Source organism: Micrasema longulum, unplaced genomic scaffold, assembly GCF_059751315.1.
Source record: "Micrasema longulum isolate JH-2025_06_02 unplaced genomic scaffold, ASM5975131v1 h1tg002421l, whole genome shotgun sequence".
Classification (NCBI taxonomy): Eukaryota; Metazoa; Arthropoda; class Insecta; order Trichoptera; family Brachycentridae; genus Micrasema; species Micrasema longulum.
The window spans coordinates 132,262-156,776 of NW_028279568.1; the positions used below are offsets into that span (position 1 = coordinate 132,262).

The 24,515-nt window shown below is 32.7% G+C and overlaps 1 protein-coding gene across 4 annotated transcripts in view; it reads right to left on the bottom strand.

Moving 5' to 3' along the window:
• Positions 1 to 24,515, bottom strand: part of Ldh (Lactate dehydrogenase) — a 100,676-nt gene that overhangs the window by 8,934 nt on the left and 67,227 nt on the right. For all 4 annotated transcript variants that reach the window (XM_088240322.1, XM_088240321.1, XM_088240323.1 and 1 more), the window contains exons 2-4: positions 18,781 to 18,916; positions 3,599 to 3,716; positions 185 to 309 (exon numbers count right to left, since the gene is read on the bottom strand). In XM_088240322.1, coding sequence (XP_088096448.1) covers positions 185 to 309; positions 3,599 to 3,716; positions 18,781 to 18,900 — 363 coding nt within the window. In that variant the 5' untranslated portion in view covers positions 18,901 to 18,916. The remainder of the gene's footprint in view (positions 1 to 184; positions 310 to 3,598; positions 3,717 to 18,780; positions 18,917 to 24,515) is intronic.

Genomic DNA, 24,515 nt, shown 5'->3' on the forward strand with positions numbered 1-24,515 from the left:
CTTACGCTCCAGGTGCTAGTGAAGGGGCTATGAAATATTGCAGTGTAAAAACTCCTTTCTAATAAACATTTCAAGTAACCTTACAGTGAATCAAACCAAGACCTAATGCATGGTAAGCAAAAAACGCAAACCACTAAATCACAGGGTAGACGCATTTAGTTTATGTATGTGTGGATGTTTTTACCTGTGGAATGATGTACTTGAAGATGTCCGTATTCCTTTGTACCAGATCTAGGCGAGACTCTCCTTCACGCTGACGAGCACCAGCCGTCACAATACACAGAGCTGATCCGGCAGTCAAAGAATAGTCTGAAATGTCAAAAAAATCCAACATGTTAAATTACTTGTCATTTCATGCTTTGAGCAATATAAAATTTGTCAACTAAGTTGTAAATATTTAGAAGGAAAACTTTTTAAAAGGCAATGTAAAATACATCTGCTTTTTATATGTAGTACATGCATAATATATTACATTAAATATAAGTATTTATGTATAAATATAATAATGTAGCTATGCATATTTAACAAACATTTGCATTCTTACAATTTACCTAAATTTATAAATTTTGGGGCCATTTTCTTTAATTTGTTAACGACCATGTTAGAAAATGGGAATTAAGTTGTGGTAAAGTGGGGTTTGAAGCTCAGACCTCTAATCCTTAAATCTGTGATACAACCACAGGACCAAAACCCTTCTTATATCCTAATCCACAATGGACATTACATTATAATGACAAATATAGAATGAATTGAGTTATGTTACAGTAATTTTGCTTCAGACATATAAATAGTGCTAAATATTGCTGCAGGTGTTAATATATGTATCTGGTAATTAGCGGTAAGTAATGCTAATAGTTTTTGAGTACTGTTATAAAAAGGTGGATCAGTTTCCGTACAGCAAAATTGTAACTGCTTTTCAACCTTTCCTGAAAAATCAGGAAAAAAACAAGAAATGTGAATAATTTTACAATATTAATACCTACATAATCTAGTTGAATAGAAACACATATTTTAATCTTTGATTATATGTAAACCTCGTTATCTCAAAATATAAGTACTTTGCGTAAGAGTTTAATATTAAATTGTTATAAAATCTCATTTTTATTTCCTTTTGTCTCGATATAAAAATTATGATTTATTTTATTACTATTTAATTTTAGATTACTTTGTTGAACACTTTTGTACGAACAAACTTTTGTAATTTTGTAACCCATGCATTACACTTATTTACCCATTATTTTACATGATTATAGTTGGAATATATTTTTTAATGTCGGCCTCGTGGTGTAGTGGTCATCGTGTTTGCCTACCAAACAAGAGGTCTCGGGTTCGATTCCCGGCATGATTGATATGAAATACTTGTTTAAAATGGTGTTTTCACTCTAGAATATTTCATAATCCCTGGACCGGTACCTGAAGCGTAAGACTGATCATCTTACCTTCAAAAAATTGAGCAAAATTGATAAAATAATAATTGCCTTAAATCAAAACTATTACTCAATGGGGAAAAGGAAAAAAGAGGAAAGAGGAAAAAGGAAAGGAGAAGATATTAAGAAAGAGAAAGCAGATGTTTCTTCAGACGTGATTTAAAAAGAGATACTGTAGTAACATCTCTGGTGGTGGATGGGAGATGATTTCACAGTGGAGCCGCATGGACACTTTATGAGATATAATTATGGAAATAAAAGAGTTTAAATTAAAATCATTTAAGTATAAGGTAATAACAATTATATGAATTTAAGTTTTATTTGAATGTATACAATAAAAACTGGTTACATAATTTTATGAAGTTGATGATGTCGGTCACGACGAAACCCGGTCACTGGTAAAAATTTATAAATAAAAGTGGAATAAAACTATCTGGCGTGTTAATTTATGTTTTATTACAATGCTTGAAACATAAATCAACATTTAAAAAAATCAGCTTTAAAACAAAAAAAAACAAAAATAAACCTAATTATTAACGACGCTCTCACGAGATTACATTATTTTGCAAAAACGTTAGAGATGGGACAAATTGATCAATGTAAATTGATTGAATAAAAAAATTATTCGTTTGATGTTGTTGATGAAAAAAGTGTAAATGTCTCATTTTTTGGTGAACAATTATGTTAAACATACTATAATAGGCTTTTTTTTCGCATTTTATATCAATTTTTGAAAACAGAGTTTCATGATTGCATGAAATAATTGATAAAATCGATTTGATCAGTGATCAGTGATTTCCCATCACTAATGAAATTAGTTTGACAGCTGTCATTCTAATCAAGCTATATTTTAAGGACTATAGTGTTATTAATTATGGGCCATTAGTTGTGTCTGACGAACTGAAAATACATATTTTGATAAAATAAATGTAGGCACTTTGGCTAGTGCTAATAAAAAAATATTATTCACCGCTCACCGTTAAAAAATGTCATCACTGAAAATAAGTGAAATCACAATCTTTGCTCGTTTGGTCCCCCCCCCTATCATAAAATAATTAGAAGGAAGTTTTGAAAAAACTGAGTTTTAGTCCCAACACTTATGTTTGGAAGTGAAACATGGAACTGACAGAAGAATGATGAAAGCCAAATGAACGTGGTCGAAATGCGATCTCTTAGCGAATGTGTGGGAAATTAATGTATGACAGGGTTACGAATGGTGAAATCGGGCGAGAGTGTAAGTAAATCTGATTCAAGTAAAATTGATAAGATTAAGAAAGGGTATCTGAGATGGTTTGGTCATGTTTCTACATGGAATGGATGACATAAGAATGTGAACGGTAACGTGAGACAAGGATGACCAAGGAAGGCGTGGCATGATCAGCTAAACCTGATCTGGTCTGGTCATGTCAAAAGCAGACAACCAAAGGGCATGTATGACTAGATGTATAAATGTGGAAGAAGTAGTAGTAGTAGTAGTAGTAATTAGGTAGATAATATACAAGAAAGAAGAATAGAGCGAACGGCTAAAAGGATTACGATGCGAATTTCGTCGAATGCGGAAATCAAGAAAGACCGGGAAAGACATGGCTTGACCAAATTCAACAAATACTTGAAGAGAGACATGTCAAAAGTCGAAATAAATTCATGAGAAGATGTATGAATGTAGAAGAAATGAGGTATGTATGCAAAAACAGAGTGATGGGCGTTCTATCTGCTCTGCCTACCCCTACAGAAACGGCGCTATGGTTTGTTTGTTTTTAGATAAAATGCACTTTTTTACAAAAACTTATTGTCCATTTACAAAATCAGGAAGTTCAGTGTCTTTTTTTATATTTTTTTATTTGTTAATAGACCATTAAACAAAACCAAAATTTTTTTTTTACATATCGTATTATCAGCGCTGTGATTTCTGAAAAAACTCGTGTGACGTCAGAGGTTGTTCTCTGTTAGTTAACCGGATATCCTTCATAGCTCTCACATTATTGGTTGGTTTATATGAACAAGTGACGGTAATTAAAATATTTTTTATTATTTTTTTGTACATTTTCAAGAAACTTTTCCGTGCAATTTCATGCTCTAATTTTTACCGCACGCCAGAAAATATTTTTTGTGTCCGATTTCTCGTAGATCTGAAGTTCCTCATTGAGTAGATTGATGGGTTGTTTCATTACCTGATCCTGCGTGGATTTTAGCATTCCTTAGGAACATAGACCCATGCTGAAGATCCATCATCTCGCCCTTCAGTTTGTCCTCCATCACATCCACCAGAACCACATCTCCGGATACTTGCTGAAAAATAGAAAAAATACACTGAGTTTCAATCTAACTTACAGATTTGATAAAATTGCGGTTTTGCAGTTTGAAAATTTAATTATGACCCTTAATGGAATTACATTGTAATTTCACATGTTATACTTTATGTAAATACTTAGTACACTTCCACACGCACACTTTCATTTTATTCATTGGAAATTTTCCAGCCACTAATTTGGTCATCTTTAGAATTATAAACTCAGCAACTAATTGGAAAGATTGATTCATAACTAATATTTTTTATTTATAATTTAAGTATGAGTGTTAGCTTGCTCACAAAATTGTGTATAAAACCAAAAATAAGAATAATATTTTTTTGTTTTGTAAACCATTTTGTGAAAAGAACATAAATTATATTGTTATGGTATTTGTTACAATCAATATAGTGTAAAGTTTCCGCAAACCAACTTTTGTAAAAATTCCATTGAAAATAAACGTAAAATTGTAATTTTTCAATAAAAATTATAAAAGCGCCATCTATAAATAATATGTTTCATATTTTCTTTTGAAATTACCTTGATGAATACATCAACATAGGTAATAAGTAATAAGGTAATCCATTGATCGTTTATTAATGATTGAATAATATACAGGGTGTTCTTTAAACCCTGTCACATCCGAAACCACGATGATCAGTAATGGGCAAGAAAACATATAGGCATATTAAAAAAAAATTAAAACAAAAAATTCAAAAAAATTAAAAAAAAAAAAACAAATATTTTCTTACTTCTGCAGGGGAAAAGTGAGGGGAGAGCGGCGCAGTATCAGATTCCCCCCTCTCCCTCCCCGTTTCTCCCCTACAGAAGTAAGCAACCATTTGCTTTTTTTATACTTTATTTTTAAAAAATTTATTCGTTCTAAAAAAATATTTTTATGTGTCAATATGTCTTCTTGCCATACTGATCATCGTGGTTTTGGATGTGACAGGGTTTAATGAACACTCTGTATATTAATCAGTGTCCAGTGCTTTGATTATGATGGGAAGACGAAGACGTCATACTTTCACCTTGATGGTATAGTTGAAGATAAATTCCCTCTAGCGATTATAAAGATATATTACCGACCCCCCACCTTCAAGTTTTGGGTAGGTACATCGATATTAAACAAGGGGAAGCGTACGTCACGGTACACATATCTACGCTCTAAAATGACAAAGTTTCAGTATGACGTCATAGTTGAAGATAAAAGTCTCCCGACCGACTACAAAGATATACTATCGATACCATCAAGTTTTGATGTAAGTACATTGGTTTATACCGACGGGTCTAGAACCCTTCGATACGTTTATCTACGCATTAAAAGTGAGAAAAATTTTGTTCCACCGAGCAGTTTTTTCTTTAATTACGATTTATTTAAATTTTTAATCGTTTTGAGATTGGCACTTTTTTCTTAAAGGCCTATTACAAATATGAGAGAGAAATGAATAAATTTTGTCACATCAATAAAACGAACACCTAGATGTGGAAATAATGTCGCTAGATTCTGTCCTATTAACAAATAAGAGTATCTAGGCGTTAGAAAGTTACCACTCTAAAAAAAATTATTTAGTAATTATATTTTTTCCATCTGTTTTACTACCTTTCCGAGTGTATATATCAAGACGTTAAAGGAGCCGGCTTTGTAGTCTATCGGTAGATACATACAGACAATCGTTAAGCGTACCGTCTTGGTGATTTCCGAAAGTCATACAAAATTCATGTTCAAGCGAACATTTTTTGCTTGAATTGGGATTAATTGAAGTTTATAATCTGTAGATAAGAAGCCTATTTAAAATATAAATGAGAACTATTTTAAATGTTAATGACGTAAGGAACGCGGAATAATTGTTTGCGGTCATTTCATTGGCTTGTTTCGATCATATAATGTCGATATGACAAGTAGGTAGAACGTACCGAGGTAAGATACAGATAGTACAGAAGTTAAGTATACCGTCTCGATATATTCAGATAAAGATAGCGTTCATAATCGAGGCACAGGAGCATCTGTATACAAGACTGATAATAATTGTAATATACCCAAACAAAGGTAAGTAGCTTTGTTATTCAGACAAATGACCATTGACCATACATACGAGTACACTATGAGGACTTCCTAAAACAACATAGTTTTTCATGATTCGTTTTCTTTCTGAGTCTGTTTTTTCGCTAGAAGTAGGTAAGGTACTGATAAAAAGCGAATTTGTCAGTATTAATATACTAATCAACAATATTGGCGAATTTAAAGAACGTTATTTTAACGAAACCATCTCGGGGATGGTATTCTGAACGGAATTGCGCGCGAAGAGATCGCTGTGTTAGCGTGTATTTAGTACGTAAATACGCGTTGAAAATGCGTTTTCTACGCGCGCTTTAGCGTTCAGGATACCACTCCGGGTGTATTTAAACAATGAGAATATATATTTTTATTAAAAATATAAAAAAAAACAGATCAACTTTCCATATTAAAATACAGTTGCAAATTCACTAAAATAATATCTATACATAATTCGGTATAGCAAACTTTTGACATTCAAATTGAAATTAAAAACGTGAAATATCAAAGATAATAATAATCAAATTATTATAATTAATAATTATTAAAGTCGGCGACTGTTCCCAGAAAAATTTTCACCCGCGAGTAGAAACTAAATAAATAAAACCAAAAAAGAAAATAATAAATATGTATCCACCCACCGTAGTTTTACCGGACCGGATTAACACGATACATATGAAACAGGCCCGTACATTACAGCATTTTTAGAATAATAATATATTTGTCGTTGACAAAGGCCTCGTGGTGTAATGGTCTGCGCGTTTGCCTACCATGCAAGAGGTCTCGGGTTCGATTCCCGACATTGTTGACGTGAAATATTTGTTAAATAGGGTGTTTTCACACTAGCATATTTCATAGTCCCTGGACGCATATTTCATAGACCTGAAGCGTAAGATTGATCATCTTACCTTCATGTAACAAAAATGATCAAGATACGCTGCGATCGGTGTACCAATGCAGTGCCCTGTGTACTATTAGGTGCGGAAGGGGAATGATGATTACAAAGACAATCATTAATGCTTAGACAAAGGAGATGGTAAAAATTTAAAAAAACTACATCAAATTTGAATTAGTTTGAATGTATTATTGTTTTATGCTTTTTTCTTTATATATCCGATGTTTTTTTTCACATGTACTCGTTTATTTAAAATTATACAAACTGTTATAAATAAACAACTACAACAGTGTAAGTCACTCTCCAAGCACAAGAGTTAGTCTCTTTTTTGGAGAGTTACAGTGATAACATTTACTAGATGTGTAAAAGTACATCTGTATAGCATTAAAAAAAACAAGTACCTTTTATAAAATTTATTACAAAAAAAACGAAGTATTTACTCGTTCATTCCAAATTCGATACTTTGGCCCATTTCATACGTATCGTCTAAATCTACACGACACAATTAATTTACCGTGAATAAAAATAATGAGACCTTTGTAAAATCGACCTTTCGTTTCGGTTCCAATTTCGAATACACAATCAACCGCCAAATCAGTTCAAATGACGCCATCGCGGTATGGGACGAGGCCCGTTTGGGGGTCTTGAGTACTTTTAAATTATGAAATAAATCGAATGTGGAATTTTAAAACTTTTAATTGAAACTCAATTTATATATATATTTTTTTATTTTTTTATTTTATTTTATTCAGAAAACATACAGTCATACAAAATAAGTATTAAAAACAACAATTTTTTAACATAAAAAGACCAATTAAGTTTTCATAAATTAAAAAGATATAAAAATTAAATGTGACAAAAAAATAAATAAGAATTTTAAGTGAGAAAAGAATAATTGTTGACATTTGCGTTTTTCATGGAGGTAATAAATTAAAATAAATAAAAATACCGAATGTACACTCCGAGCCATCCACGCACACACATGAACGCACATATAAAACATACACAAACATATACATTACATGCGGCACATATACATAGCATAAACCACTCAAGATGCACATTCAGCAACTATCCCAAATAATCGACCCCATGAAGAAATTTTCTGTACAAATGCAACGTGCAGTTAAAAATGTCTACATCAATACTGAGTCCGTTATAATTTCTACAGGTACGTCTAATGAATGAATTCGAGGTATAATTGTTTTTACAAGTTGGTACTTAACAAAAGGGAATTTAATCTAGTATAGCGAAGAGGACAACGGAAACCAATATTTTGTAAAAGATACGGCGAATCAACTATATTATTGAGAATTTTGAAAAGAAAAATTAAATCATATCTAAGGCGCCTTTTTTGTAGTGATTCTATATTAAAATTGATCAAAGATGCGCCGTAATCATTTTCAATGTTGCCAAAACGATATTCCAGGCTCCTTATAAATTTATTTTGAATGTTTTCAATTTGATTAATATATACATTATATTGAGGGGACCATACTAATGAAACGAATTCGAGTTGACTTCGCACATAAGTATAGTAAAGAAGTTTTAATGTATTTGGTAATGAGAATGGCTTGGAGATTCGTAAGATAAACCCTTGAAGTCTGTACGCCTTATCTTCTATTGTATTTATGTGATCTCTAAATAAAAGCTTATCATCCATCAGTACACCCAAATCTCTCGCTTTCATTGAACGATTGACAATTTTCCCAGATAGTTTGTAGTCAAATAGTATACTTTTTTTCTTTCGAGTAAATGACATGACAAGACATTTATCAGAATTCAATAAAGTCAGCTTGAAGAACTTCGCAATCATTTATTGAAGACACAATTTTAAATACTTTATTGTCATCAGCGTATAGCAAAAAAAATGAGTTTTGAATGCATAAACTTATATCATTGATATAAATAATAAAAAATAAGGGTCCAAGATGCGAACCTTGAGGGACATATACTCGTAATAATATGTTCACTCTTCCTATTCGGACCTTCGCGACCGAGGATCGTGGCCACCACGTCGGCGTCGTCTCGGCACCCCACTCTTCTAAAAGCTGTCACGCAGGAAGAGCCTGTTGCAGTTTTTATCTGGTCAGACCAGCGCATGGGAGACCTCCCTCGTCCAGGCAATTTCGTTCTCTCCTTAAGAGGTGACCAAAATATCGGAGAACTCTGAGTCATATGGTCGAGAGTCTGTCAGTCAGCTTCAGGTTCTGAATTATGGAGGCGTTGTTTAGTAGGCGAATATGTTCACTACCTATGCACGAATCACGAATAATATAATCCTTGTTTTTTTCGCGAAATTTATCAGTGACTACATTCGGCCGATTCGTCATTTCAATACAAATAATTATTTCCTACATCGAAGCAGCAATATTAATATTGATACCCGTAAAACTCAATTATTTTATTTATTTATTTTTTGAAACCAGCACAGTCATAGTAATAAACCAAAGAATCACAACAAATAACAAGACCAATTATGAGTTTCATATAGGAACAAAAATATAAAGAAACAAAACGTACAGGTGAAAGGAAGTGGGATGGGAAAATAGGGAAGAAAGAGAAGAAGAAGAAATAGTAAGTAAATATAAAACAATGAAAAAAGAAATGAAAATGCATATAAATGTACAAATACAACATACATACACATACACACACACATCCATATATGTATGTATACAAGCATACATACACATACATACATACACATACATACATATACACACATGAATTACATATACACGCATTTTTTTTCTTTTTTCTTTTTTCTCTGCTGCCATTGGCATGTTTTTATACTTTTAAACTACTTTTAATTACTTATATTATATATGTTAATAAAATCAATACATTGCTGCTCTTACTATAATGTGTCATTAATTTTGAAGATGTTTTTTAAATTGACCTAAATTTAAATTTACTGTCTTATATTTCACTTAAAGATTCTTCTCATCGTTTCTTTGAATCCCTTAAAATAAATATGTGTTTTTGTTTTTCCTTTTTTAAAAAAAATGTTATTACTATTTTATTTTATTTTTACATCTGAGCATGTTTTTCATTCTTTATTTCCATTCTTAATTTTTAATTACTCTTACAAATTTTCTTCATTTTTAATATTATTTCCATTTGTAAATACTCACTACAAACTACAAACCTTAAAATATATATTTTTCACTTAAATTTTAATTTTTAAACAACTTTCATTTATGTTTTCTTTTTCCTTCTCTTTTTTATACTTTCATAATTAACCTTACATATAATTGCTTTTTATATGGAAACTTCACTGGTCCATTAGAATTAAGTCTAATTGTGTAAAATATTAAACTTTGTAACTGTACTGTATGTTTCCTGAATAAAAGAAAATAAAAATAAAAATGAACATGCATATATATATATATATATACACACATACATACACACATGAACATATACGCATACCCTAATGGTGACGGAATAAAAACCAGACGTTCTTCGAATATGCAAAAATCCGAATAATTGGATGAACCATTAAATTGGCAATGTTTTAAAAGAAATCGAAAAGTTTACTGTAAGATAACATTTATATTGCTTTTGAAATAATACAGCGAATTGGTCACGTTAAAAACATACTTCAACGTGTCCAGCAAAATTAATTGCTTTGACTAAGAAACTTTTATTTGTTGTTATAACATTAAGAATTTTTTTTTTAATAAAATATTTTTTTTGTAAAAGCCAGATTTGCCGTTTATGTTAGTAAAATAAAATACCATCACTTTTATTTTTTATTACCTGATGGCGATCCGAGTATCCGGGTAAACAGAGTTCTACGGTAATTAAAATAAACGTGACACTAGCAAAAAAAGAAGAAGAAAATTATGAAGCGCAGATTTATTTTGGAAATTTTATTAATAAAATTGATGCAAAATGTAATTAAAGTGTGTGTGGACCCTGGACGTCCAGAAACGATTTCGACGCGATAGTTACTAACTGAAAAAAGGAAATTTAATGGACATTAATCCGCCTCGTGGTCTAGTAGTTAGTGCGCTTGCGAGTCCATATAGTGGGGATATTCCTCTCCCTTTGCTTTCTTCGACCCCTCCCACTACCATTCATTTTTCAAGACTGCTCTCGTCTCGTCTGATGGTACGTCCGAAAAACGTCCAGAGGATTTGAAGCATATGTACATCTCCAGCACCGCATTTCGAAGGCAACTACCCTCTGCCTTTCTCCAGCCTTCGTGGTAATCACTGTGTTTATTACTCTACAAGATAATTAATTGAAAATAATCACTTACGAGTATCCACTACAATACATAGGTCAAATTGTGTTGAAACTATAAATGTAAAATGTTGTCTGTATTTATAGGTGAAATAATACACCGAATTATGGGGCATCAGTTGTGTCTGGCGAACTGAAAATACATATGTTGATCAAATATATGTAGACGCTTTGGCTAGTGCTTATAAAAAAATATTATTAACCGTTCACCGTCAAAAAATGTCATCACTAAAAATAAGTGAAATCACAATCTTTGCTCGTTTGATCCCCCTCATAGAATTAAGACTAGTCCAGAAACCGCATACGCACATCAAACAGAAGGCGACTCATAAATGAGTAGGTTTACGTTTTGACCCATTAGTTTCTTTGTAGACCTCGCTCAGTACGCAACTCCTGATTTGAATTCAACTATGCCGTGTTGTGTCCTTTAAAAGTTTAGACATACTGCTAGGATCTTAAAGAAACAGGATGCAATCACATTTCATCTGTAATTTGAAAATGAATGTGTATATAACAAATGCATTACTTAAAAATTGAATTATTTTTCCATCTGTCAGATAGTCGAAGAAACAAAATGGAAATTTCGTTAGTGTTGCCAGGGTAGTAAATTTTTTTACCATACTTTGCTCATCTAATGAAAGAATTAATGAAAATTAGACCTCAGATTAAACAACGCCGTGAGGGACATTTGAACGACATTCTCTTTAAAACAACAAATATTATTTAACATGATTTAAAAATATCCGTTTTATGTCAAATAAAATTTGTTTTATATTTTAAGTTCAAAGTTCATTAATTCATTTACTCTTATTAAATGACCCTTTACTTATTTACTCTGTTGTGTCAATCAATGTTTCCGCGTGCACAATAAAATTTTAGAGAAATTAACAGATTACTTTTTTTTTACCTAACATTTGTGTTATGATTTTTTTTCCCCATCAAGCAACATTACCCGACGATTTCACGAATGCACGCGGCGAAAGTAAGGTGGAGTGGGGGAATTACTGGACACAGTCCGATGTATTTAAATATGATTCTACGCTCCTTCTGGACTATTCTTAATTGAATGTAGTTATGCAGAAAGCAGCCAGTCAACAATTTTGAAAAAATGAGATATTAATGTTATCAGGTGCAGTAAGGTCAATTCTATGTTCTGCTAAAAACAGCCAGACCGCTTTCATACAAAAAACTGTATTAATCACCTTCTGAAAATGGTGTCGATTACAAAAACGTCATTTTTCAATTTGCTAAAAACACCCACAGCATAAGAAAAATCTTACGGTTCTTCAAAAATCGTTGAAACTGGTCTAATACATAATAAGATTCTTGTTTGTCCAATGAAAAAAAAAACTAATATTTCATTGTTTATCATTTGTTAAAGTCAAAAACATTCCAACTGTTGTGTAGACTTGATTATTCACTCTTTTCACAAAAGTGCTATTATTTCAGTTTCACTTTTCTATGGCTGGCTGCTTTCTGCATAACTACGTTCAATTCTATGGTCCCCTATTATAAAAAAATAGAGGAAAGTTATAGAAAAAACGGAATGTTAGTCCCAACATCTATGTATGGAAGTGAAACATGGAACTGACAGAAGAATGATGAAAGCCAAGTGAACGCGGTGGAAATGCGATCTCTTAGCGAATGTGTGGGAAATTAATGTATGACAGGGTTACGAATGGTGAAATCAGGCGAGAGTGTAAGTGTAAATCTGATTCAAGTAAAATTGATAAGATTAAGAAAGGGTATCTGAGATAGTTTGGTCATGTTTCTACATGGAAAGGATTAAACATTTGTTTTTTTTTTTTTATGATTTTTGGATTTAGGATGACGTAAGAATGGTAAAAAAAGTATATGTGGCGAAAGTGAACGGTCACGTGAGACGAGGACGACCAAGGAAGACGTGGCATGATCAGATAAGCCAAAATCTTAAATCTGGTCATGTCTAAAGTAGGCAGAATGGAAGGGCATCTATGACGGGATGTATGAATGTGGAAGAAGATAGAAATGTATGCCAGGATAGACGTGTGCGGCGGTCCATTCTCTCTGCCTACCCCCACAGAGAAATGGCGCGATGGTAGTAGTTATAGAAAAAAGTTGAGTTGAATTGCCTATTAATAATAATAATTATACTAGATCTTTATTCCCTAATCACACTGTACATAAGAAACAAATGTGTTCATATTTCAATGGCGGACTTATTGCAAATGGCATGCTCTTACAGTCTAACAAAAAAATAATATAAAGTTTAAAAAGATGTAAACCGGATAAAAACAAAAGTCTAGGGATTTACAGGGCTCATTGGCTGGTTTTAGTGGCAGGCACTATTTTGCCTTTGTTTTAAAATCCATTTTTCTTCAATGGTAAAATTCAATCTTTGTCTACAAACATTTGGCAAAACTCAAAATGTGTTTTAAAAGTACTGTTTTTAATTAAATTCAAGTTGGTGGTAAAAAAATGAAAAAAATATTTGAAATTACTTATTCTATCAAAACAGGTACGAAAAAAAAATGTTACATTAAAGAAAAACTAGTCAAGATAATATTAATTCATAAATTATACTGATTCGTAAAATGGTTTCTAAAAATGACAGTTTAATTCAGTGTTGGCAAAATAAACTGTTATTTTAGAAACTGTTTCACATATCTTGATTAGTTTGTTACAAGTAACAGTTTGATTTATGTTTGTGAAACTGCTCCAGTAGTTGATTGTACTATATTTTTTGCCAACGCTTCTTTAAACTGTTATATGGAAACCAATTCACGAAACAGTTTAATTTCGGAATCGTCAACTGCCACTGCTACTTCTTTTAAATAACAGAAACGTCCATTTTTAGATCCGGTGGTACATAGTTAGTACTTTTTATTTTTATGCACAACAACATTATAGTCAGGCCGCGCACTGATCAATACTCCCAACCATCCCTCCACTAGTTACCGAGAAAAATACATCCACAAGAATAACTTTCAGCAAGAAATTAATCAAAAAATCCTTCTGAATAAAATCCAGTTTTTTTACTTGTAGAGGGGAAGTTATTAGAATTCGTAATACTTCTTTTGTGGTTTCCGGATATTATAAAAGCGGATAATGTTACCAGTCGGTTATTGTTATTGTAAAGATTGGAATGTCACCTAAATATTTCAGTTTTTCATGCCTCCTTCTTCTTTCCTTCCCCTTCCGCCTCCTCTCTTCATAGTATAGTGTAGATTTTTACTTTATTTTTGTATCGAATTTTGAATAAAAATATACGATTCTGGTTTCATAGGGCAATATACCCATCCTTATATCGAGGCTTCACTGACAGAATGCATTAAGTAATTAAAACAAGTTCCGAGATAATCGCATTTAAAGCTTTGAAAGAGTAATATTAATTCTAGACTTAGATTAAAATTTACAATCAACATCTTGCACCTACATTTATTCAAATATACTTGAAATATATAAAGACGTATTTGTAAATAAAGTGTTATAATATATAAATAATCAATTGTCATCATAATAAGCATTCCGCTTTGCATTCTCAGTCAGTATCCTCCTTTACACATATATTTGTGTATCAGGCACTGCATTTGCAAACCCATAGCATCGTATTTCGATCATCTGTTCTCAGCCTTACTATTGGAGTTCAAACGAACTTGAAAATCAATATTTCGCGTCCACCGTGCCAGGAATCGAACCCAGGACCTCAATAGGCGAACGCGCCAACCACTACACTACAAGGTTGGCTTATTTCTACTCTATTTTCTTATTCAGAATTTATACCTGAGAGTAGCCATCGAGTCGAAAACGCTCTTCCAGGGTTGTGGTTCTATTTAACACACATAACTGTATTCTTAACCCGCCAGGACACGGAGCTAATAATCAGTCAATACCAAAACTATCAATATAATATAATAAATACAATATTGTGATCAAACTCCGCCTATCATTATGACTTCAATTAATAATTACACTCACGTAAATAAAGAGGCGTAAATTCTTAGAATTTCTACAAAATGATCCTACTGTTCAAAACTTTGTATGAACGACGACTACATTACGGATTTGATTAACTCCAAAAAAAGGCAAGCAATAGACATGTGTGGTTCGCGAACGACCCGGTCAAACTGACAAGGTCGGAAACATTGAACTAGAGATATGTTTCTTTCATCTCGGTCAGTTAGTTCGCGAACGAAAAGAGCGCCGAACGAAATGGATCTTCGTATCATTCGTATCTTTTATATCTCTAGCTCATTTAGTTCATTCGTTCGCAACGATTGTGTCCGCGTTCCGTTTCACCATACGGAACGCATGGAACCATTGGTTCCCCTAAATTTAGACAAATAATGTTTATAAAATAGCATGTTTAATAAATGAATTATCAGTCATAATACCTAACATTAAGATTACTATAAACAAATAATGTAAAAATAATTTAATTAATAATCGCGATAAATTGTGGAGGAATTTTAATATCGACTAAAAAAAATTTATAAAAAGCAACACAACCTCCCAGCACATCCATTTACCAGCGCTGTCAGCGCGTACTGATCGCCTGATCGGCGAGTACTTGCTACTGGCTGGCTGGGTATCGATTTAAATAACGATCACGATGGAAGCAAATTCGAAATTCCATTCCAGCACCGTACTGAACGCTCAGTCCGGGAGCAGGTGCAGACTAAAATTCTCACTAGGCAACGGAAGCAATCGAAACATACCAATACATTACATACAATACATACAGCGGCTCGACTGTGGAATCATCTCCCATCCACCATCAAAGATGTTTCTACATTATCTCTGTTTAAATCACGTCTGAAGAAACATCTCCTTTCTCTTCCTTAATATCTCCTCCTTTCCTTTTTCCTCTTTTTTCCCTTTTCCCATTGAGTAATAGTTTTGATTTAAGGTAATTTGTAAACAAATAGGTTTATTTCTATTTTTATATATCTTGAGCTTTTTAATCTTTTTTTTCTATTGAACATGTTCTGTAACTTGAATTATAAAAATAGAACAATAAGCCCGCCAATGTCCAAATAACATTATGTGCAAAAAGTTAAATAATAAATAAAAAATGCATTATTTTTCATGTAGTTTAGATGCGATGCAAACGTAACGCCGCGCAGCACAGATGCGATTTTGGTATTTTGGCGCTAAATAAAATATTTTAATTTTTTTTTTGTGGTGGAGTAGGAATGCAAAATAAAGTGTAGAATTTAATTCAAATATTACATCCATGTATTGTTGATTTGTTATAAGAAAACAGTTTATAATCTACTACATATGTTGATTTTTTGGGTTCAAATAATGACCAATTCTTTTTCGTTGAAAAGTCATGTTTTTTAATAAGATAATACATCTATTTTGGTTTCACTGCATTTTAGTCAAATAAAATATAACGCCATTAAATACTTCGCAGTTATATTATACTATATATAGTGAAGTCGGTTGATTTGTTTTTACAGTTTATTACTTGAAATTTTAAATTATTGTTATTATTTCTAATCATATGTATATAGTATTTAGTTTAATTTCTTAAGGGCAGTGTATACTATTATGTACCCATTACTTTTATATTAATTGCTTCCCTAATCAAAAACCCCACCGCGCGCCCCTGGTATGCGTAGTTAGTAGATAGGTTAAGTATAGGTAAATTATTTTTTATTGAAGCGACGCATACACAGTCATTATTTGCTCTATCTACAAGCATTTCTGAAGTTTACAAATGTGAGTTTATTGAACGCGTAGGCCCAATTAACACAAACTGTCCAAATCCAAACAGCGCGATAAAACTTGGGCGGATTGACATTTATTTTACTATTTTGTATTTATTTAAAAATGTATTCAGGGGCTTCTCTTGTAAACACTTTTCCCCTATTATAAAAAAAATACTCAAAAGGACTAAAACAAAGTATAAAGCTTAATATTTATACATGAAAACAAATATTCTCTTTGTAAATAAACCTACTAAAAATATTGAAATGATTAATATTTTTCCATATAAAACCAGCAATATTTTTTTTTAATTTAAAGGGACATTGAAATGTTTGAGTGTAAAACGTATTTTTAATTAAATATTTCATGTCAACCATGTCGGAAATCGAACCCGAGACCTCTTGCATGGTAGGCAAACGCACTGATTACTGCACTGTGAGTCTGACTTTAAATTATTAAAAAAATAATTTACTTTTTCTTTTTTTAAATAATTGAAAAGAACATAATATTATTTCAAGCACTACAAGGATGCTCAAACATTCACTGGTTTTGTAGCTGTAGGACATGCAGAAATTTAGCTTCACACTCCGTTCAAGTGAACAAAAGAACTAAACGAACTAGAGTCCCGAAAGAAACGAAGAAACAAATGATACGAAAGATACGATGATACAAATGATACGAAGATGCGAAAGATGCGGAGATATGATGACCTAAATGAAAAATTTTAAATTTTGCTCACCAAATGAGCAAAAGATACATTCGTTCAGTTGAATTACTTAAAAGATTCGGTCACTTTAAAGATACAGATCAAGTTACAAGTATCGTTTCGGTCACAGGATCTTACCCATCTCTAGAAGCAACCATTGATAATTTAAAACATTCATTGACGTTTCATAAGAGGATACCAGAGGTGGTATTCTGAACACAAAATTTACTAAATACAAGCTAACAGAGCGATCACTTCGCGCGCAATTCCGTTCAGAATCAGCCCTGGCTGCAATGCAACAAGTATCTTTAGAAAATCTTAATACTATAATTTTATACTTTTGTTTATTTTATCATTTATATTTTTGTATGGGTAGGAAATACTTTATTGTGTGCCATATTTACGTGAATACTTCATTTTAAAATTATTTTAATTGTTATTATTATTACTATTTTTTTTTTAATTCTCCTTTAATTTTTTTGCTCCTGGCATTTTTAAAACTATTTTTAATGAAATATTTGCGTTTTTATGATTCATCCAAAGATTTCATTTTGAGGGCCATTTTCAACTAGTAGTAAATAACTCACTATTAGAAAATGGGATCCAAGTTGGAGTAGGGTGGGATTCGCACCACGGACCTTTGAGCCGTGAGTCCGAGACACTCTAGCCACGGGACTACAACCCGATTCATATATATTTTGTATTTAATGTGTATTTTGTGCCTCTTAAAAAATGAATAAAAATCCTTTTCTTTTTAAAATTATAAATTTCATATGCACACATTGTTTAATTTTTTTTTAATGTTATATAAGCGTTTTCTTTTTATGAAACTGCTGTTATAGTATTTATGTAACAACAATATTTTGAGTTTTTCCAAGTTTTTGTAGACAAGGACTAGATTCAACTTCCTTGGGAGCTGTTAATATTAACATATTACAACAGAGACGAAGAACATTAAAGAAAAGGTAATATAGATCTTGTAATCTTCATATCTGTTGTAATATGTTAACATAAACAGCTCCCCAGGGAGTTGAATCCAGTCCTCCAAAAATTTGGACAAACTCAAAATATTGTTGATAAATCCACCTAGTCCATGAAGAAGTATAGACTGAAAAAAAAATTGTCAGGCGTTGCCTAGTATGTAGATGAAATAATTCAATTAGATGAATCTCACGCGCATAAATAAAGGTTTCAGCTCTTTAACTTCATAAATATTAACAGATGAAATAACTGAAGAGATAAAGATGTTCAAATATGGTCAAAATGGTGAATGTTACACAGTGTGTAAAGCGGCCACTAAAACAAGCCAATGACAGGTAATAAGCCCTGTAGATGCCTAGACTTCTTTATTACCTTCTCTTAAATGTTCTTCATCTTTGTTGTAGCATAAAACTTTTTTTTATTGAAGTGTTTATATTCTATTAAATGTGTATTTCTGTTAGGTTTTGATGAGGACTTACCTGTGAAAGGATGCTGAAGGCGCACGCCATGCCAACTTGTCCCACTCCTACGACAGACACTTTGTTTCCGGAGCACAGCACCGGCTCCGAGACGGGACTCAACAGTACTTCTGAAGTCATGTTGTCGAATAGTAATCTGAAGCCAAAAGAGGAACACACATTTTAATTCGTTTACTGGGATGAAAATGATTTAATCCTGAAGGTACAAAATCATTTTTTAATGATGATAAGTGTAATTGAAGAAGTTAGATTGACTATAATGGAGCGATAAGTAATAAGTAGTCTTCAGTGTCAAATCTTAGCTTTAGTATTTATAACACCTTCACAAATTTGTTTACGCTAGAGATGAAACGGATATCTGGTTACCTACTATCTGGTATCCGGCCATTTTTTAATAGCAAGCATGTTCCCAGATACCTGATAAATAAAACAACTCAAAAAATATATAAAAATAAATAGCGATACTAATGCTCGTAGAAGTAAATTATTGTGATAAATTAAAAAAAGTTTTTTTAGTATTTGTTGTCGGTAAACGATTACGCTTTTCATCAGACCCACCTGATTCAGATAACAGCCTCTTTTAAAATACTGTACAGGCCGCTGCTCAATAACAGTTTTGTCTGCTGCGACATTTTCAAGTCAATACATAAACGATTTCATGTTTATGTATTGACTTGAAATGTGACAAGTTGTGACTTTCATGAGCGCGCATATCTTGGCCCAAATATCCACCGGCGCCGCCGGGTATTTAAAACCCAGTTAAATGCCTTATCGAATAATGTCTAATATTCGGTATCCCGTATCCAGTCAAATCACTATCCGTTTCATTTCTAGTTTATGCTACATTCTCGCACGACCGGACGCTCGATTACAAAGACTCGAAGGATTTACCGAATCGATTTATTTTCTGAAGTTTTACATCCTAAAATTCAATATAGATACAAAATTTGCAACTGTCTTTGTCGATTACATAGCACAATAGGTATTAATTTATTAACATCAACATAATCAACAAAATTTTGTTCGATTTTTTTTATGCGTTATACAGGGTGTTATTTAAACCCTGTCACATCTGAAACCATAATGTTCATTATGGTATGGACAAGAAGACATATTAGCATATTAAAAAAAATATTTAGAACAAATATTTTTTTTTAAATGAAATATTTAAAAAAACAAATGGTTGCTTACTTCTGCAGGGGAGAAGTGAGGGGCACTAGGTTGTCGGTGTATCAGACTCCGCCCCTCCCCCCCTCGATTCTCCCCTGCAGAAGTAAGCAACCATTTGCTTTTTTTGATATTTTATTTTTTTAAATTTTATTCGTTCCAAAAAAATATTTGAATGTGCCAATATGTCTTCTTACTCATACTGATTATCGTGGTTTCGGATGTGACAGGGTTTAATGCACACCCTGTATATATATATAATAAATGTGTCGTCTAAAAATAAAATTGAAGTTTAATACTAAAAATCAATAAGTCAAAATTACGAATGATTTTCAAATATGTATAATACAATATAACTAGTAGTTTTATGAAATATTACAGTATTTATAAAAATGGTAGTAAATAAAACATTTAATGGCTATTATTTCATGCACGATGCACTTAAGCTAGGGTTTCCTAGGACAGCGGTGCCCGTATCTTAACGGCCGTAGTGAACGGTGATGCGGTGGATAGCCGTTGTAACGGTGACTAGAGAGTGGTTTCCTAGGAAAACGGTTTTTATAACATTTATTAACACCGATTTCCTAGGAAACCACTCTCTAGTCACCGTTCCGACGGCTGTCCACCGCATCACCGTTTACTACGGCCGTTAAGATCCGGGCACCGCTGTCCTAGGAAACCCTAGCTTTACTAATTGACCATTAACTAAGATAGAAGTTTAACTCAAAGATCTCAAGGAAACGAGACATCTTATGGAACCGGGGGAATGCAGACGGTAAATTCTAATTAAGTTACGAGGAATTGCCATGAAGCTTACAAACTGCGTGATTGTAAATAACTCAGTACGTAGTACGTATCGCAGATTCGATAAAATAGAGTCATAAGCAGAATTTCCGGGAGAACCATAAAACTGAATGAACACGTGGTCTTATAACCACGTATTTTTTATTTTAAAAGCCATAAACAATTCGCGTAGAAAATTTCGATTGTCATAAAGAAAATAGTTAAAATAAACGTAGTCATACAGAAAGCAGCCCACAGTCCACAATTTAGAAAACAATAGATACTGACCAATGTTTGAGTATGTCCAAATGCTTGCAGACTGGCTGGATTTTCTCCATTGTTCATATTTAAATTTATTTCAACAGAGAAAATGTTGAGGAAATATGGATGTTCAAACGAAACGTGAATGTTACACAGTGTGTAAAGTGGCCACTTAAACCAGCCAATGACAGGTCATTAGCCCTGTAAATGCCTAGACTTCCATATTCCCTTCTCAAAAACGTTTTCATAAATAAATTTAAATAGATATTGATGTTATCAAGTTCAGGAAGGTGAATTCTATGTTCTGCTTTCATACAAAAACTTGTAATAATCGCCATATGAAAATTTAACGATGTCAAAATGTCATGAAAATGAATGTCGGCTTTTACATTCTGAGTTTGTATGAAGTTTCATTCAATATTTGATCTGTCTTTTTTCTGCAAAATCCATATTTTAGGTTGCGTAGTTAGCCAGTCTTTAAAAAATCACCAAATTCCCTTAAAACGGAATCGAATAATTTTTTAAATTATGATAAAACTCTAATTAAGTTATTTGTTACAATTAAGTACCCTAATATAAACAAAAAATAATATAATCAATACGTAATGACACAACACATCAGGGTTTTGCTAGGGGTGGCTGTTTTCTGCAAATTATACATCATAGGTTGTGTGGTCAGCACGACTTTAAAAATCATTAAATCTTGTCATATACATAACTAAATCCTTTTTTGTACAATAAAAAAAACGAATGCGTGCTATATTTATCATTTGTTAAAGTAAAAAACATTCCAACTGTTGCGTGGATTCAATTATCCACCCTTTTCATGGAAGTGCTATTATCACAGTTTCTCTATGGCTGGCTGCTTTTTGCATAACTACGTTCAAATATCAAACGGTTTGAGTTCGGAGGGCGGGGCGGCGTCCAAATAAGTATAAGTTTTCCGTACAGCCATCAAGCAGATAAAAATCGTAAAGCTAGAATCAAGAAGTTCAGTGCTACGGAAAATTGGATGTAAAAATGATTTTTTACACGCGGTAAAAATTAGAGCAGTTCATTGAAGATACACCAAAGTTCCTCTAAAATGAATGAAAAAGAAAAACTACTTTAAATGACGTCACAAGTTCTTCTAAATCAACCGACGGTGGAGTGTTGTGAGAGATTTCCGGTTTCCGTGAAGCCAACCCACCAATTAGGAGAACTTGCCGAAGAGAACTAGTTATTATTTATATCACTACAGAGATGGGTAGAATTTTTTGTTTCAAGATTATGGATATTCGAGCGTTTACAGGGCTTATGACCTGTCATAGGTTGGGTTCAAGTGGCCACTTTTATGTAGAATTCTACAACATTCCCCATTCCGCTTATTAGCGAATATCCATATCGGTGACATTTTTGGTTTTTGTATATATGTCATGAAACAAGGAAAGCTTTCGCTAGCGCGTTTGGAGCGCCATCTATGTATTTGATATTGAGGTTAAGTATTAAAGCAAATTACTTTATTTATGTAGCTAAGACTCTATCCGAGTTAAATTAATTACTAGTAATCGCCTGCAGATGACTCTGCAATTTATTTTTACTTAATTTTTTGACCAGATCATGTTTACACAATATTATTTTTGGTATGTGTATATATATTTACATATTTATACACACACATATGGATATTCGCTAATAAGCGGAATGGGGAATGTTGTAGAATTCTACATAAAAGTGGCCACTTGAACCCAACCTATGACAGGTCATAAGCCCTGTAAACGCTCGAATATCCATAATCTTGAAACAAAAAATTCTACCCATCTCTGTAGTGATATAAATAATAATATACCTACTTCCCCTTGGGATAAAACCCAGAATTGTGTGTGTATAAATATGTAAATATATATACACATACCAAAAATAATATTGTGAGAACTAGTTACATCACGCGCGGAGTAATAAAAAAAATTACGAAACTTTAAATAATCGTAGCGATGATAATACGATACAAAAAAATAAAAATGTTGGCTAAGCTTGATGGTTTATTAACATATAATAAAAAACCACTGAACTTCCTCATTATGTGAATTTTTCTAGCGTACTTTTATGCAAGTTTTTTTTGTAATTTATTCTGCATACTTAACTAAAAAATAACATTTTTGAGTTATGACTATTTTATCGAATGTGCAGTATTATGAATTGGCTACACAATTTTTCAAATACCATTATTTATACATTTACTTAGACGTAGTATCTGTCAAATTATTTTGCACCCGGGCTCTAGGGGTGACTATCGGATACGTATGGTAAAAATATATGAAATGTTTATTTATCAATACATAGTAAAGGTGGGAGCATTTTAACATTAACTGTTATCAATGTGTATCGTCTTTTCTTGGTGATCCCGTGTAGGTAGGATCGTCGACGGAGCCACCTCCAGGGTAAACTGTGCGTTGTGTAGAAAAAAAAGTGTTTATTTACTACCGACTGCGACACGGTACAAACTATTAGTACAAAACACAGTATTTTTTCTAAACAACAGAGTGGTGGATACGTGGAAACCTTGGAGAAATAATACGCCACGGACTAATACAGATAAAAAACTATTCTGATTATCAACCACGAAGTTAGCTACATTTTACAGCAGTACAATCGGCCGCAGGTAGGTACTCTGGTCGAGAATTGCAAGCGCGAACCAAAACCGTCCGTTGGACGTTTGTGGTTAAAGTAAAAATGAAACAAAAAAAAATGCAACGCTTTTGTTTTATGCAATAGAGCTAAATAGCTTCTCTAGCCAATTATTGAGATTCAAACGCATGCAGCCTTCACGGTTTCAGGTGTTCTTTAAACTCTGTCACACCCGAAACCACGATGATCAGTATGAGCAAGAAGACATATCGGCACATTAAAATATTTTTTTAGAACGAACAAAATTTACAAAAATAAAATATTAAAAAAACAAATGGTCCCTTACTTCTGCAAGGGAGAAGCGAAGAAAGGGGAGGGGGGAGTCTAATACACCGTCAACCACATAGCCGCGCCCCCCTCGCTTCTCCCCTGCAGAAGTAAGCAACCATTTGTTTTTTTAAATATTTTATTTTGAAAAAATTTCTGCTTTTTAAATATTTTTTTTAATATGCCAATATGTTTTCTTGCCCATAGTGACCGTCGCGGTTTCGGATGTGACAGAGTTTAAAGAACACCTGTATAATCCAAATATACAGAAAGAGATCACTCTGTATGTTCCCAATACTTGTACTAGAGTGAGATCTCATGCAGTGTTTTCCGAACCCAAAAGCCGTACAAATAATGCAAGTCAGAATTTACCCATTAATAGGGCAATTCGCTCGCTGAATACGGCTTCTGCGTATAATATTGATCTATTTTTCTGTACATATCGGCAGTTTAACAGCTATCTGCTTTCTATTCATTCACTTGTTATTCATATTTACAGTCCGCATAACGTAATGGATTTTAATAGCCCGTAAAGTGATGCAGACTACAATTGTCAAATAAATAAACATTAGTACATAGCATATTCTGAG